Here is a 15,112-nt window from a genome sequence, read left to right on the forward strand (position 1 = left end):
TTCTAGCCTTCTGCATATGTTTCTGTTCGGGGATCTGTGCTGTGCACAACTGCGTGTTGTAAAGAGCCAAGAAATGCAGTTAGGTGAGACCTTCTGTGTAATCAAAGAAGAGCACGGAATAACCAATGTGGGCTGTATTTCAGGGAAGCTTGCTCCTGTTATCTCTGTACCTTGATGTTGACTAATGGGGGTGGGGAGAGTTAAGGGGGATGGAAGGTTAGAAGAACCATCAAAAGGAGTTGTTGAGGGCAGGATCCAGAGATGATCAGAGCTCCACAGCCACCATTCCGAGTGCCGGGATGATTTTTCTGAGCTGCCTCATCATTCAGCTACTCTGGGCTTTCTGTGTCAAGGGACAAGGTAAGAGGCCAAATGAATAATAGATTGAACAATACTTTGGCTATACCATTCTCTGGTGTGCAGGGATAGATACTAAACCAGCCTGATAGTGCAAGGAGCCAAGGTGTGGTACAGTAACAGCTGTTGTTGGCACCCAAGGCAGGGGGTAGGTTATGAAGCCTTCTTTTTGTGTACGTCTAGAGAATATTTTTGCCGGTCAGAGTTAGTGCCTGATACAACAGGGCTGAGTGTATCCCCCCGATACATTGGAGTGCAAAAGTGCCTGACTCTTCCCAGCATTTTTTAATGGGCTGCTTATGTAATCAGAACAGCCAATGAAATTCACTCTGTACGTCAGTCCCTGGTCCCAGTTCTACTCTGGAATTATCTATTCCACTAAGTGAACTGTAATTATATTCATTGTGTCCGTGTTTAAAAATTGTATCATGCCCGTATTCCGTTTTTTATGTATTACAGAAAACACTAAGACATGGGTGTGATGTGTAGCTAATGTGTTCAGTACTGTTTGTCGTGTGATAGATAATACAAATGAGGCCCTATAGGGTGAACAGGCCTTTTCATTTCTGACACCCATTCTGCTTTGTCCTTTCCCAATTATTACATACAGTAAATCTGCCATGCAGCAGTGTTCCCTGTAAGCGAAGTGCTTGAGCATAGCGCCCACAGCCTCCCATAGCCAGTAGTATTTTTTTCTACTGATGCAGCGACCAAAATTTATTCCACACATGGTTGGGAAAAATTAGAGAGAACATTGCAATGTAGGTAGGATTTTTCAGTAGATTGGGTGATTCCTTAGTAGATTTAAGAAGATCCTTTTGAAATCTAAGTATTAAGGAGGACCCGCTCCGAGGAAGAATCAGGGCTGTAGAGAGAAGCAGGATTTTTTTTGTAGTACCCCTGCCTCATTTGAGCTCAAAGGATTATGCTTAGCATTTCTGTTCTAGGGGGCATGTTTAAATGGTCCACTGAAAATTTGTTCTGAACTAAGCAGAGAGTTCTGTCCCAGAACTCACATATTGGGTGTCTGGGAGGGGGAGGTGTCTCCAGGGCACAACAACAAAGCCGTTCATAGACCGGGTCCTAGCTATTTTGGAAGTCCAGTGTCATTTAGGACTTTGGGAAGCAGTTGATTGCTCTGGGCCTATGTGATCACCAAGCCTAGAAGAAAGCTGCATAGAAGCTATTGTCGAAGAAAGAGATCCAGCTTTGGCTGTAGCTCATCAGCACCCAGCATCTTCACTAGCTATAGCACAGCTGTGGTGATGAGCTGCAGCTTGGAAAGCTCCACTTCACGTCTTTACATCACGTCGGTGGCTGAGTTATTAGGGGATCTTTTGTTTCCTCATTTCTTAAGGGGGTGTCTCTATGCCCCTCCACAGAGATGAAGGGGGTTGCATTCTTTTTTTATTAAAAAAAAATTAAGGGAGATTGTCTATCTCCTAGAACTGGAAGGGACCTTGAAAGGTCATTGAGTCCAGTCCCCTGCCTTTTCAGCAGGACCAAGTACCATCCCTGATGAATTTCTGTCCCAGATGGCCTACTGCAAGGATTAAACTCACAACCCTGGGTTTAGCAGGCTAATGCTCAAACCACTGAGCTATCCCTCCCCCCCGTTCTTCAGTACTTAAAATACGGGTTTTTCATTTTCCTTAAAATACTGCTTCTGGCCAGGCACTCCGGTTGCATCTTTGTTCCATTCATTGAGACCATGTATTTTATGTGAACACACCTGATTGCAGACTATATATGAGCTGCTTTTCATGTCAGAATAGTTAATCCACTTTAAATTCATACTCTTTCTTACTCTGAATTAATTTCCATGTGTAGACAAGGCCCTCCCTTAAGGTTCTCTCCACACAATCAATCAGAGTAACAGTTCTTATGGAAACTTGTGATAGAAATTCCACGCTGGAACTCAGAATGATTGTTCCTTGTGAACATAATTCTAAAATGGTCATTTCAAAATTTAAATTTTGTGATTATTTTCTGATGAATGTATTCTTCTGGGCTGTTCATGAATTTTGTTTCTATTATCCTTAAGGATAACCTGACAACTACCAACAAAATTATTAATGGAAACTTAAAGATGCCAAAGGCAGTTTATAGGGAGAATAAACGATTGCAGTTTACCTGTAATGCAGGATATACATTCAGTGAAAGATCTGATGCATAGTGTAGTAACTCTGGATGACATCCAAAACCATTTTGTGAAGGTCAGTGCTTATTAATTTTATATTACATATTCTATTACTTAGAATAATAGAAAACTAGAACTAGAAGGGACCTCAAGAGGTCAAGTCTAGTCCCCTGCCCTTACAGCAGGACCAAGCACTATCTAGACCATCCCTGATACATGTCTATCCAACCTGCTCTTAAATATCTCCAGTGATGAAGATTCCACAACCTCCGTAGGCAATTTATTCCAGTGTTTAACCACCCTGACAGGTAGGAAGTTTTTCCTAATGTCCAGTCTAAACCTCCCTTGCTGCAGTATAAGCCCATTGCTTCTTGTCCTATCCTCAGAGGCCAAGGAGACCCATTTTTCTCCTTCCTCCTTGTAACATTGTTTTAGATACTTGAAAACGGCTATCATGTCCTATCTCAGTCTTCTCTTTTCTAAACTAAACAAGCCCAATTATTTTAGTCTTCCCTCCTGGGTCATGTTTTACCTTTAATAATTTTTGTTGCTCTTCTCTGGACCTTCTCCAATTTCACCACATCTTTCTTGAAATGTGTGGCGCTCAGAACTGGACACAATACTCCAACTGAGGCCTGATCAGAGTTGAGTGGAAGAATGACTTCCCATGTCTTGCTCAAAGGGTGGTGCTGCTGAGCCCGGGACACAAAAATGGCTCGGACTGGCTGGCTGGCCAGCGTTTGTAGTCAGGCACCAACTGCTTCTGGAGCTGGGCCGCGCGGTTTGAAAGTCCCGGGCCGTGACGTCACGTCACGACTGGGCATCTCCCCTCCCACTTCTTGTGCGGCATTTGAGCACATTGCGCATGCACTCTCTCTGCCCCACAGTGCCCTGTTGATGGCCACGGGGAATTTAAAGTGAGGGTCTGCGGCACCCCGTCACAAATCCCTGTCCTCCTCCAGCAGCCGCTAGCCGGCCCAAGACATTAGGGTGTGTCTGGGCACAACCGGCATACTCCGTGCACACTCCTGTGAACAGAGGAGTAGTGAGTAGAAGTATGGAGGTGATTTTTACCTCTTAATAAGGCATTAGTGAGGCCACAGCTGAAATTACTGCATCCAGTTCTGGTGAGAGGAAGCAGAAAGGAGACAAAGAAGTTACTTGGGGACTTGAAAAAATGCCTTTCAGGGAGAGAATAGAAGAGTTTATTCAGCTTAGTTTAACAAAAAGAAGAACAAGGTGTAACTTGATTACATGATTTTACCTTCATGGGGAGAAAATATCAGCTGTTAAAGGGAACTTTTTAATGTAGCAGAGAAAGGCATAGGAAGAACCAATGGCAGGAAACAAGTCAGACAAATTCCAATTAGAAACAAGGAACAAAACTGAGCAAACCAACAAGGGAAGTGGTGGAGTCTCCATGGAGCACATGACCTATGAGGAGAGACTCAGGGATCTGGGTGGCTGCATCTAGACTGGCAAGTTTTTCCTGCTTTTGCAGAAAAACTTGCTAGCTGTCTACACTGGCCGCTTGAATTTCCGCAAGAACACTGACTTCCTACTATCTGAAATCAGTGCTTCTTGAGGAAATACTATGCTGCTCCTGTTTGGGCAAAAGTCCTTTTGCACAAAGCTTTTGTGCAAAAGGGCCAGTGTAGACAGCTCAGATTTGTTTTGCACCATTTTCGCGATCGGGACTTTTTTGTTCAAAAACGCATCTAGATTGGCACAGACGCTTTTCCGCAAACAGTGCTTTTGTGGGAAAGTGTCCATGCCAATCTAGATGCTCTTTTCCGCAAATGCTTTTAATGGAAAACTTTTCCGTTAAAAGCATTTGTGGAAAATCAAGCCAATCTAGACGTAGCCCGTTTGTTTAGTCTGCAGAAGAGAAGAGTGAGGCAGGGGGGATTTGATAGCAGTCTTCATCTTCCTGAAGGGAGGTTCCAAAAAGGACGGACAGAAGCGGTTCTTAGTAGTGGCGGATGGCAGGATAAGGATCAATGGTCTCAAGTTACAGTGGGAGACGTGTAGGTTGGAGATTAGGAAAAACTATTTCACTAGGAGGGTGGTGAAGCAGTAAGGTGGGTTACTTAGGGGAGGGATAGTTCAGTGATTTGAGCATTGGTTTGCTAAACCCAAGGTTGTGAGTTCAATCCCTGAAGGGGCCATTTAGGGATATGGGGCAAATTTAACAGGGCTGGTACTTGGTCCTGCTAGGAGGGCACTAGACTTGATGACTTCTCAAGGTCCTTTCTAGCTCTATGAGATAGGTATAGCCCCAAAGGGAGACTCTCCATCCCTAGAAGTTTTTAAGTCCCGGCTTGACAAAGCTCTGGATGGGTTGATTTAGTTGGGTTGGTCCAGCTGTGAGCAGGAAGCTGGACTTGATGACCTCCTGAGGTCTCTTCCAGCCCTGGTTTCTATGATTCTATGTGTGGATTTCCTATATTTGAAGTAAAGACCCATGCTTTAAGCTAGCATGTTTCTCCATTTACAATTCTGAGGCTTCCATCTTGTTAGATGGGCAATTATAGGTTATGCATTTAATTATTGCCATTCAGATAATCTTTCATTAGTTTACAGGAGCAAAGAGGCGCCCAGATTGAATCCTTCCTTAGTTATTCATGGCCCTGGTCTATACTAGGGAGTTATTTTGAAATAAATTCCTTCATTTTGAAATAGCAAGCGGAGCATCCACACTACCAAGCCTGTTAGTTTGACATCATAGGCTGGTTATTTGGAAATCTGGACTCCTGCTTTCCATGAGGAATAATGCTGATTTTGAAATTATTTTAAAATACCATGAGTGTGGATGCTCAGCTGCTGCTATTTCAAAATAATTGGCCTCCAGAGGCCTCTCACAGCAGCACTTGTGGCTACTTTGGCCACACCTGCCATCTCCACAGCTCCCCTTCTCCTGCAGATGTTTTAGAAGTATAGGCTGCAGGGAAAGGGTTTGTGGCATGTGCAGACTTTTGCCAGCCCCATGCCACATCACAGCAGCACAGGAAACATTCCAGATTGTTTTTCCAGTCCCTCCCCTGTTGTTGTATATTCCCCAAATAAACACATTTGGTTTTTTCCAAAGAAAGAGAGGCTTCTTTATTTGCTCTGCAGGAGAGGGGGAGAAGGTAGGAAGGAAGGGCAGTGGAAAGGAGAGGTGGGGGAGGAAAAGAACAGAGGGGATATGCAGGGGCTCCTTGTGGAGAGGCCTGGGGGAGAGTCTTACAGCTGGCCTTGGCTGAAAATCTCCCTCAAGGCTTCCCAGATGAACTGTGTCCCTTGATGTTCTTTCCATGTGGTAGTGGTGTTCGGCTGCTCAAAAGTCTGGCCAACTGCTCTTCCCCCCACTCTGACACAGAAGTTTCCCTCTTACTCTCGCTAAGGGTGTGGAGCACACAGCAGGCTGCCACCATGAAGGGGATCTTGTGCTCTCCAAGGTCAGACAGTGAGGAGACTCCAGAACCTCCCCTTCAAATGGCCAAACTCACACGCCACCACTGTGTGGAATCTGCTGAGCTGGTATTGAAGTTTTCCTTGCATAGGTTGACTGTGTAGGGCTGCATAAGCCAGGGGAAGAAGGGGAGGCTGTGTCACCCAGGATGTATATGGGCATGTCCATGTCACCGATCCTGATGGTGTAGTCGGGGGAAAATGTGCCGGCAATCATCTTCTGGAACAGACGAGTTCTGGAATATGCGGGCATTGTGCACCTTCCCCGACTACCTGATGTTGATATTCATGAAGTGGCCCTTGTGGTCCACCAGGGCCTGCAGCACCATGCAGGAGTATCCCCTTCCTATTTATGTAGTCCCAGGTATAGTGGTTGGGCCAGGATGGGAATTTACATGCCATTTATGCCTCCACCCCTGCAGTTGGGGAAGCTCATAATGCCAAAGCCATCCATGGTGATATCTACATTATCTAGAGTGACGAGCCTCGGTAGCAGCATGTTGTTAATGGCCTTGTCTACCTGCAGAAGCATGGCCTCGACTGTGGATTTCCCTATGCTGAACTGGTTCCCTATGGAGCAGTAGCTGTCCAGTGTGATCAGCTTCTATGGGGCAAAGACAATGTGTTTCTGCAGGGGGATGGTGGGTTGCAGTTGGGTGTCCTGTCACCTGAGGGCAGGGGTGAATCACTTGCAGAGCTCCAGAAAAATGGCCTTCCACAGTGTTCTGGAGCCACTGCTCGTCATCCCATCTCTGCATGCTGTTGTGGTCCCACCAGTCTGAACTGGTCTCCAGCCACCAGAAGTGGCATTCGACAGTGTCCAGGAGTTTTAGGAGCATTTTCAGCAGCAGTAGTGCCAGGACCTGAGTAAAGGGGTCCTCTGGTTTGGGCTGGTCATTGTCCTGCTGGAGCAGCATGTGGGCAGTCTGGACAAACCGTGCCATGAGGTGTAGCACAAGGCCTGTGAGCATAGCACTGTTTGGCAGTGGCTGTGGTTCCATATTGTCAGTGCTGCGGCATCTACAAGGGCAACCAGAACACACGGAGTTCATTTTGTGTCCCTGAGGAGGGGAGCAGTGGAGGAGTGGTGGGTGAGACATGGCCGTAGAGAGGAGCCCCTGAAAGCACACATTGCAGCTTGCCTGATCCAGCAGCCACAGGAAGTGTCTGCCCTCCTGGCACCCTCCTCGGAGTGCTTCTGGGGGCTCTAAGTCCAAGGGAGGCTGCAGTCAGTGTGGATGTGTTATTTCAAAATAATTCGGAGCTATTTTTATGCTGTCTTGTGAAGTGGATGCGCTATTTTGATATTTCAGGAGTTATTATTTCGATTTTACTTATTTCAAAATTATTTCCTAGTATAGACATGCCCATGCAGTTTACACATCACACTTCTTAACCTAGCAGCTTTTAAAAACGAGTAGTCCTATGGCAACTTAGAGACTAGAAATATATATATATAGTATCATGGGCAAAACCCATTTCTTCAGATGAGTTGATCAGTGGGAGGGACTAGCCACCAAAGGACTGTGCCTGTAGTCTCACGTGGGCACACACTTGGGATGGCTAGCCACTCCTCCCCACTCACGCTTCTGTTTTTAGACTGTTAGTTCGCTTAATGCTAACACAACATTTCTCCTTGAGCTCCTAGCTCGAAGTGTTGTTGTACTATACGGTTTGACCACAGTACCATGCTCTTAACTCTTTGCCCTGTCTTCTATTCTCCCTCTTCCAGGCATTTTCAGAGACTTCTCACACTTCTCCAATCATTACCCCTTATAGGAGTCTGGGCTTATTCAGAGAATAAGTCAAAAATAAATCTCAGATTGTCAAAATCTGTCCTAAGGTATAGCCCTTGCCTCAGAGCCTGGGTGAGCAAAAGGGTTCCTTCATCCTGTTCTTTTTTAAAAATGAACCCTTGCAGGATGACCCATCTGGGGTTCAGATTGCAGCTGTCCTGCTCAGAGCTGACTACTTTGTAGATCACTGAGTCAGCTCTCTGTGATAAATGGGGTCCTAGAGGACCCAGTTGAGGTGACTCAGGGTGCACTGCAAAAAATGGGACAATTAGTGGTTATTCTACTACTTACCACAGAACCATCTCTGTGATACCTTACTACATACCCAGAAGCCAACAACTCAATGCCCTTAAAGTGACTCAGCCTTACACTTCCACCCAGACACCAAAGTCAAATAAAGTTCTACTAGTCTCAAAGGGAGGTCATTGATATTTCAAATCTTACCCTAAATAAACACTTATGGCCATTTCTTGTTAACTAAACTAAAATTATTTTTTAAAACGGGAGTATTGGTTAAAAGTTCAACATACAGGCAGACATGAGTTCAGCTCTTGAGGTTCAGCTATATAACATAAAGATAGTGATCTTGCTGTTGCTCTGCCCTTCCGGGGTGGCCTGCGATCACTTCCAAATTTTAGAAGTGGCCTTTGCTCAAAAATGATTGCAGAACTGACTTAAATGGGGCCTGTGTGTTGTGTAGTCTTGCCTTAATCTTTGTATTCATGCCTGTCAGTGTGAAAGAAGTTATTTGCATATATATTTGCATGTATATGCAACCACACTTAAGTTGCGGCCCTCAGCATGTGCTGTGAATATCATTGTGGCCCATGGGGCCTCCAATGTTGAGTAGCCCTGAAGTAATGCATATTCATTCAAAACTCCTATCAGTACCTATTAGGGTCCATTTCCAAATTCCTATTTATGGTATTAACTTTCTAAAGGATAATCTATGAACTTTGTATGATATCACTACTGTTCCTGTTGCTTCAGTCTCTGCCACAGATTCTGGGTATACTTCTTCCATTGTCCTCCAAGAATCTGTGGACTAGGGAGCATGGATCTGGGCACAGACTCAGATTCCAGTCCCATGCACTCGAACCTCCTACATCTTCTACTAGGATTTCTAAGGAAAAGTTTGTGATGAGAATTCCTCGAGTAATTCAGTGCTCAAGAAAGTTGCCAAATAGGAAGTATATCAAAATTACGTTATCTTATTTTTTTAAAGCTAAGGAAGCTAGAGAGCAAGAATTAATACAAGAGAGTCCTAGAGCATGTCCACACTGCACACTTATTTCTAAATAAGCTATTCTAGAATACTTATTCCGAAATAGGTTATTTCAAAATAGCACATATACACTGCTGGGAAGCCTCAAAATTAGTCCGAGGCAGGCTTCCTTAATGTAGGGAATTGATTTAGAGCCCCAGGAGGCACTGAGAAGGAATAACTTAGAATGGCCCTAGTGAGCGGCTATTTTGAAATAGTAGCAGTGGAGCGTCTACACATGCCTTATTTCAAAATAGCTACTTTGGAATAGGTATTATTCCTTGTAGAATGAGGTTTACAGATTTCAGAATAAGCTGTCTGTAATTTTAAAATGATCTTGAAATAACGGAATGGCTGTGTAGATGCTTGGAATAATGGTTCAGTGTAAATATACCCCTAATTTTACCTGGGGTTTTCTGAACCAGAAGCTATAATAACTATTTACCATTTCAGGACATAAAAACAATGGAAACACAGCTACTCCATCTGATAAATCATAGAATCATAGAATAGTAGGTCTGGAAGGGACCTCAAGAGGTCATCAAGTTCAGTACCCTGCCCTCATGGCAGGACCCAGTACTGTTGAGACCATCCCAGATAGACATCTATCTAACCTGCTCTTAAAATAACTAGAGAGCTGTCAAGTGTCAATTTTATTTTATTGATTCTCTATTACACATCTAAAATAGCAATGGTTTAGAGCACCCCAGATATAGTTATCCAAAGTCTGTGATGGCATAGAGTAGTCAGGGAATGATTCCTGGTGTTCAACCTTCCTACTAGCCGCTGGGGAATTGCATGTTAGTGTCTTAGGGCATGTCTCCACTACAAGATAAGGTTTAATCTAGCATGGTACTCAGCCTTTTGTGCTGCTCCTCTGCTTGGGTAAATTTCTCTCTCCTGGAGCACATTAGGTGGTGGCTGAGAAAAGTTTATATACCGCATGAGTGGGGTGTTCCAGACAAGCTGCAGAATATGTAGTGGAAAAAACAGAGCCCACACGCTGTGAGAAAAGATGAACATTAAACATGCCTGAGTCATTGTTCAGCTTTCAGTCTGAATGTAAGCAGGGTTGCTCTAGAAAAATATAGATTGATTATGTAGTTAAATGCTAACTGTGATGTATACACACGTACCCAATTATTAATAAATGTGATAGTTTTAGCCTTTGCAACATCCCTGGCAAAAAGTTCCATGGGTTAACTGTGAAGAAATACTTCATTATGTTTATGTTAAATATGTTGCTTATTGATTCATTGGGTGACCCCTTGTTCTTTGTGTTACATGAAGCAGTAAATAACATTTTCTTTGTCAATTTTCCATATAATTAATGATTTCTGTCATATCCCCCTTTAATCATTTATTTTCTAAGATGAAAAGCCCCAGTGGATTTAATCTCTCCCTTTATGGAAACTGTTCTATGTCAGAATCATTTCTGTTGCTCTTCTCTGTACTTCTCCAAATCCAATATACCTTGGCCATCCAGATCTGCATGCAATATTCAAGATGTGGGTGCTCCATAGATTTATAAAGAGACAATATGATATTTATTGTCTTACCGTACATCCCTTTCCTAAAGATGCCCAATAGTCTCTTAGGTTTGTTGACTGTTGATGACATTGAGTGGATGTTTTCAGAGAACTGTCTACAATGACTGCAAGAACTCTCTCTTGGCAACAGCTAATGAGGACCCCATCATTTTGTATGTTTTACCATGTGCAAAATATAATCAACATTGAATTTCATAAGTTCACCTGCAGATTTTGCCACTTCACTGTTTATCCCCTTTTCTAGGTCATTCATGAATCTGTTGAAGAGCACTGGTCCCAGTACAGATCTTTGGAGATCCCTGCTCTTTACCACTCTATATTCTGAAAACTGACCAGTTATTTCTACTCCCTGTTTCCTTTCTTTTCATGGGAGTGTCCGGAAATGCTTACAGGATCATCTAACAAACCTTAATTGAATGGCCAACCCTTTGTCATTTGAATCACCCTGCCTGAGTTGAAAAACAACCCCCCCACTCCCAGCCCTTGGCAGAAACTCAGAGGAGCATGGAACAATTTATCATATTCCACTCACAAACCGTGCTGGTGGGGCTATGGTGTGCTGTGAGCAGACCTCAGGTCCAAAACTCTGGGGAGGAGGCGGGCAACTCTCACTGTTCCTCCCTCCAATTGTCCCCTGTCTATAGTGTCTGAGGATGAGGCTCCTAACATTAGGCCACTGTGCATAGCTTAGCCACATGCACATGTACATTATAAAATCTGAAATGTCCACAAGCAGTTTGCCTCAACGTTGGAAAAGGACTGAAGAAATTGCAAAGGAATTTGTGCCAAACATTATCAAAATTGTCATTTTTTCCCCTATAAACAGGAAGAAATTGTAGTCGGCCACCAATTCTTGAGAATGGAGACATAACTACTTTCTTGGAAAAAGAATACACATCTGGCTCCTTTGTAGAATTCAAATGTCAAAAATTTTATGCAATGGAAGGACAGAATAGATCTTTTTGTGACAATGGAAAATGGACGAAGGCACCAGTTTGTTTAGGTAAAAATAAAAACTCTTTTTACCTTTGAAGGTTATTTAGAGATTCACTGAAAAAAACTAATTACTTGTGTAAATACGTTACTTCAACGTGCTAACCCTGGGGGATTACCAAGACAACTGATTCTTTATTATTATTTTAGAGCCATGTACTATCTCAGTGGAAGAAATGGAAAATCACACAATAGTGCTGAATGAGAGAGCCAATGAGAACACACTACAAGGGGTGTTTCTAAAACGTGGTGATTCTCTTGAGTTTCGCTGCAAACCAGGATATGTACTTGTAACTACTTCATCTGAATCTACTTTTACGGTGCAATGCAATGAAAATCCAATCATCTATCCAGAATGCAGAGGTAGGTAGAGACTGGATCTAATGGGTGTCTCAGATATCTTGCTTTCTGTACAGGGGGGTAATTTATTGTGAATGTAAAGGAGCTGCTTCCTTGCTCTGGTTACTGCAATGTTAGTCCAAAGCTTTCAGACAAAATTTGTATTACACAAACTAGATTTTAGGTGCTAACAGACACTAGGAGGCAGATTTTCTCTGCTCTACTCTGACCCCCTGATTTCATTTAATAACAAAGTGACATTTATTTGTCATACAACAATTTTACAATTTTATTTAAAGATTTATTACTAAAAGTAATTATTGTCTTGAGAATGCCAAAGGATCCTGATATTATCCCCACTCACTGTATTTTCAGTTAAGCAGTTAACATTTTTCCCTAATTTAAAGCCCATCTCAAGCTTTTTAAACATTTCCAATATGAAGTGTTCTAAGGCATTTCAGGCAACTAAGGCAAAAATCTCTGGTGTCATAGTCAGTTTTTGAGGTTTACAGGATCTTTCTGTTCAAAAGAACTGTGTCTAAACTGCCGTTTCAATTTCGAAATAGAGCTTTTTCAAAAGCGTGCCATTACATGATTATGCAAATGAAGCATGGGATATTTAAATCCTGGCTTCATTTGCACTTTCAAAGTGCTTCATTTACATCCCTCTGCTGACAGAGGGATGTAGACTAGACACATCCGTATTTTACACCTTGCAGCGAGTGTACCCAGCAGAAGGGTTACATTTTGCAGTCACTTTGCATGGGGCACTTTGCATGGGGCACCATAATGGTTACACAAGGTGCAGGATGCTGAAGAATCAGGCCCTAACATTTTCATTTGTTTTTCTCTAGCACCATGTAACATTACAAAACAGCAGCTGGAGGCCAAAAATCTGCTTCTGTCCAATGGCCAAAGACACACACATTTGATTCAGAGTGAGCACACAGTGGAATTTATGTGCAGTAAAGGATACACCCTCATAACCCCTTCAATCAGGATGTGTGTTAATGGGCACCTGGATTTGCCTTCATGCATCTCTGGTAAATCTGCACTGTATTGTGATAATTCAGTTTTCTTAGGTGTATTTGCTGTCTTGTGTATAGTCATTTGTGTGCTTGTATTGTGGTGAGTATTCTGGACTGAGGGACTTGTCCCTTCCATTAAAGGTAATCCCTCATGAGGCATTGCATCACCCTTTATAGGCACAATGTAGTGAGCATATTGTGCAGAACAGAGCAGTCACGTGTAGTGTGGACAGCAGTTCCATATGATGGAATTTCTTTATATGAACCTGGTGGGCAATGTCATAGAATTGCTTTAAAGTTAGAGTTGCAAAGTGTAGCACTCAAAGGACTGGAAATGTTTAAAGTTATATTTACTCAGACATCCTCTTGCCTCATTCTGGGGGAACTCATTTCTGTTCAGAGGGCCAGCACAAGGTAGGGCATGAAAGGTGCACAGTCCTTGTGCAGTTCTTTTGTGCATGGATACATTTCTCTCTCACTGAATGACTTAGATGGTGGTTGAGAGGTTTATATACTGCATAATTTGGTGTGCTTCGGACCACTGGAACGGTGCTGCAGCATGGATAGTGGAATAAACAGAACCTTCACATTGAATACTGAGAGAAAACATGAACATAAAGCAGTTGTTTCAGTACAGGCAGGGACAAGATAGGGACTGTAGGTATGTTCTTAAGTTGAATCTGTATGTAAGTCGGAACTGGCATCCAAATTCAGCCGCTGAATCTGGACACCAGTTCTGACTTACATACAGATTCAACTTAAGAACCCCAGGCGTCCCCAAGTCAGCTGCTGCTGAAACTGATCAGCGGCTGATTCCAGGAAGCCCGGGGCAGAGCAACTTTGCCTCGGGCTTCCTGTAGTCAGCCGCTGGTCAGTTTCAGCAGCGGCTAACTTGGGGACGCCTGGGGCAGAGCAGCTCGGGTGCTGCTGGGTTGGTCCAGTAGCGCGGCCGCTCCTCGGCGCTACTGGACCAACCCAGCAGCACCCCAGCTGCTCTGCCCCAGGTGTCCTGATTCAGCCACTGCTGAAACTGATCAGCAGCGGCTGAATCAGGACTCCTGGGGCTGAGTAGCTGGGGTGCTGCTGGGTTGGTCCAGTAGCGCCAAGGAGCGGTGCTGCGGGACCAACCGGCATCGCCCCACCTGCTCTACAACAGGCCCCGGGCTTTGCTCCACATCTCCCTGGTCTGCTGGGGGGGGGGCACTAGCTGTGTCCCCCCCCAGCAGACCAGGGAGACGCGGAGCAAAGCGGCGCAGGACCCGGGCCAGACCGCGGCGCTTCCAGCTGATCTGGAAGCCCCGCGGGTTGGGCCGGGTCCTCCGCGGCTTTGCTCAGCATCTCCCTGGTCTGCAGACCAGGGAGGTGCTGAGCAAAGTGGTGGAGGACCCGGGGCCGGACCCGCGGCGCTTCCAGATCAGCTGGAAGCGCCGCGGGTCGGGCCGGGTCCTGCGCCGCTTTGCTCAGCGTCTTCCTGGTCTGCAGACCAGGGAGATGCTGAGCAAAGTGGCGCAGGACCCGGCCCGACCCGCGGCGCTTCCTGCTGATCTGGAAGCGGCCACGGGTCCGGCCCCAGGTCCTGCGCCGCTTTGCTCCCCGTCTCCCTGGTCTGCTGGCTCCCGCAGCAGACCAGGGAGACGGGGAGCAGCTTTTCCTGCCCCGGAGGAGGCGGGAGGCGTGACCAGGTGTCCCGCCGCTCGAATCCTCTGGGGCGAGAAAATCCCCGTTCGTAACTGCGGATCCGACATAAGTTGGATCCGCGTAACTCGGGGGCTACCTGTAATCATTCAGCTTTCACTCTGAGTGAAAGCAGGGCTGCTCTAGAAAAATATAGATTGATTATGCAGTTTAATGCCGGTCATAATGTATACACACTTACCCAATTATTTTTGGCCTTTTCCTCTGGCAAAGAATTCCATGGGTTGACTGTGAAGAAATATTTCATTTTGCTTAAAAAGAACTAGCACTGTAGAGCAGAGAAAAACAGGGAGAGTAAGATGAAAGGAGGCTCCCATTTCCTCTCCACTCTGCTCATCTGAAGGAATGGGTTTTGCCCACAAAACCTCATGATAGTGTGTGTGTGTGTGTGTGTGTGTGTGTGTGTATAAGTGTGTCTCTCTGAGGTTTCATTTTGTTTGTTTTAAATCTGCTGCTTACTAATTTCATTGAGTGACCTCCCTATTCTTTGTGTTGTG

The 15,112-nt window shown here is 44.6% G+C and overlaps 1 protein-coding gene across 8 annotated transcripts in view; it reads left to right on the top strand.

Annotated features, from left to right (window-relative positions):
• Positions 1 to 200: 200 nt before the first annotated feature.
• The window catches only part of LOC102456492 (coagulation factor XIII B chain-like), a 60,729-nt gene continuing 45,817 nt past the window's right edge, over positions 201 to 15,112 (top strand). For 6 of the 8 annotated variants that reach the window (XM_075936715.1, XM_075936719.1, XM_075936716.1 and 3 more), the window contains exons 1-4: positions 201 to 360; positions 11,387 to 11,563; positions 11,704 to 11,916; positions 12,747 to 12,935. In XM_075936715.1, the coding sequence (XP_075792830.1) occupies positions 300 to 360; positions 11,387 to 11,563; positions 11,704 to 11,916; positions 12,747 to 12,935 (640 nt within the window). In that variant the 5' untranslated portion in view covers positions 201 to 299. Of the gene's footprint in view, positions 361 to 2,401; positions 2,574 to 11,386; positions 11,564 to 11,703; positions 11,917 to 12,746; positions 12,936 to 15,112 lie in introns of all 8 variants that reach the window. The other 2 variants (XM_075936720.1, XM_075936721.1) reach the window with 2 other exon arrangements.

This window comes from Pelodiscus sinensis, chromosome 9 (genome assembly GCF_049634645.1).
Source record: "Pelodiscus sinensis isolate JC-2024 chromosome 9, ASM4963464v1, whole genome shotgun sequence".
Classification (NCBI taxonomy): domain Eukaryota; kingdom Metazoa; phylum Chordata; order Testudines; family Trionychidae; genus Pelodiscus; species Pelodiscus sinensis.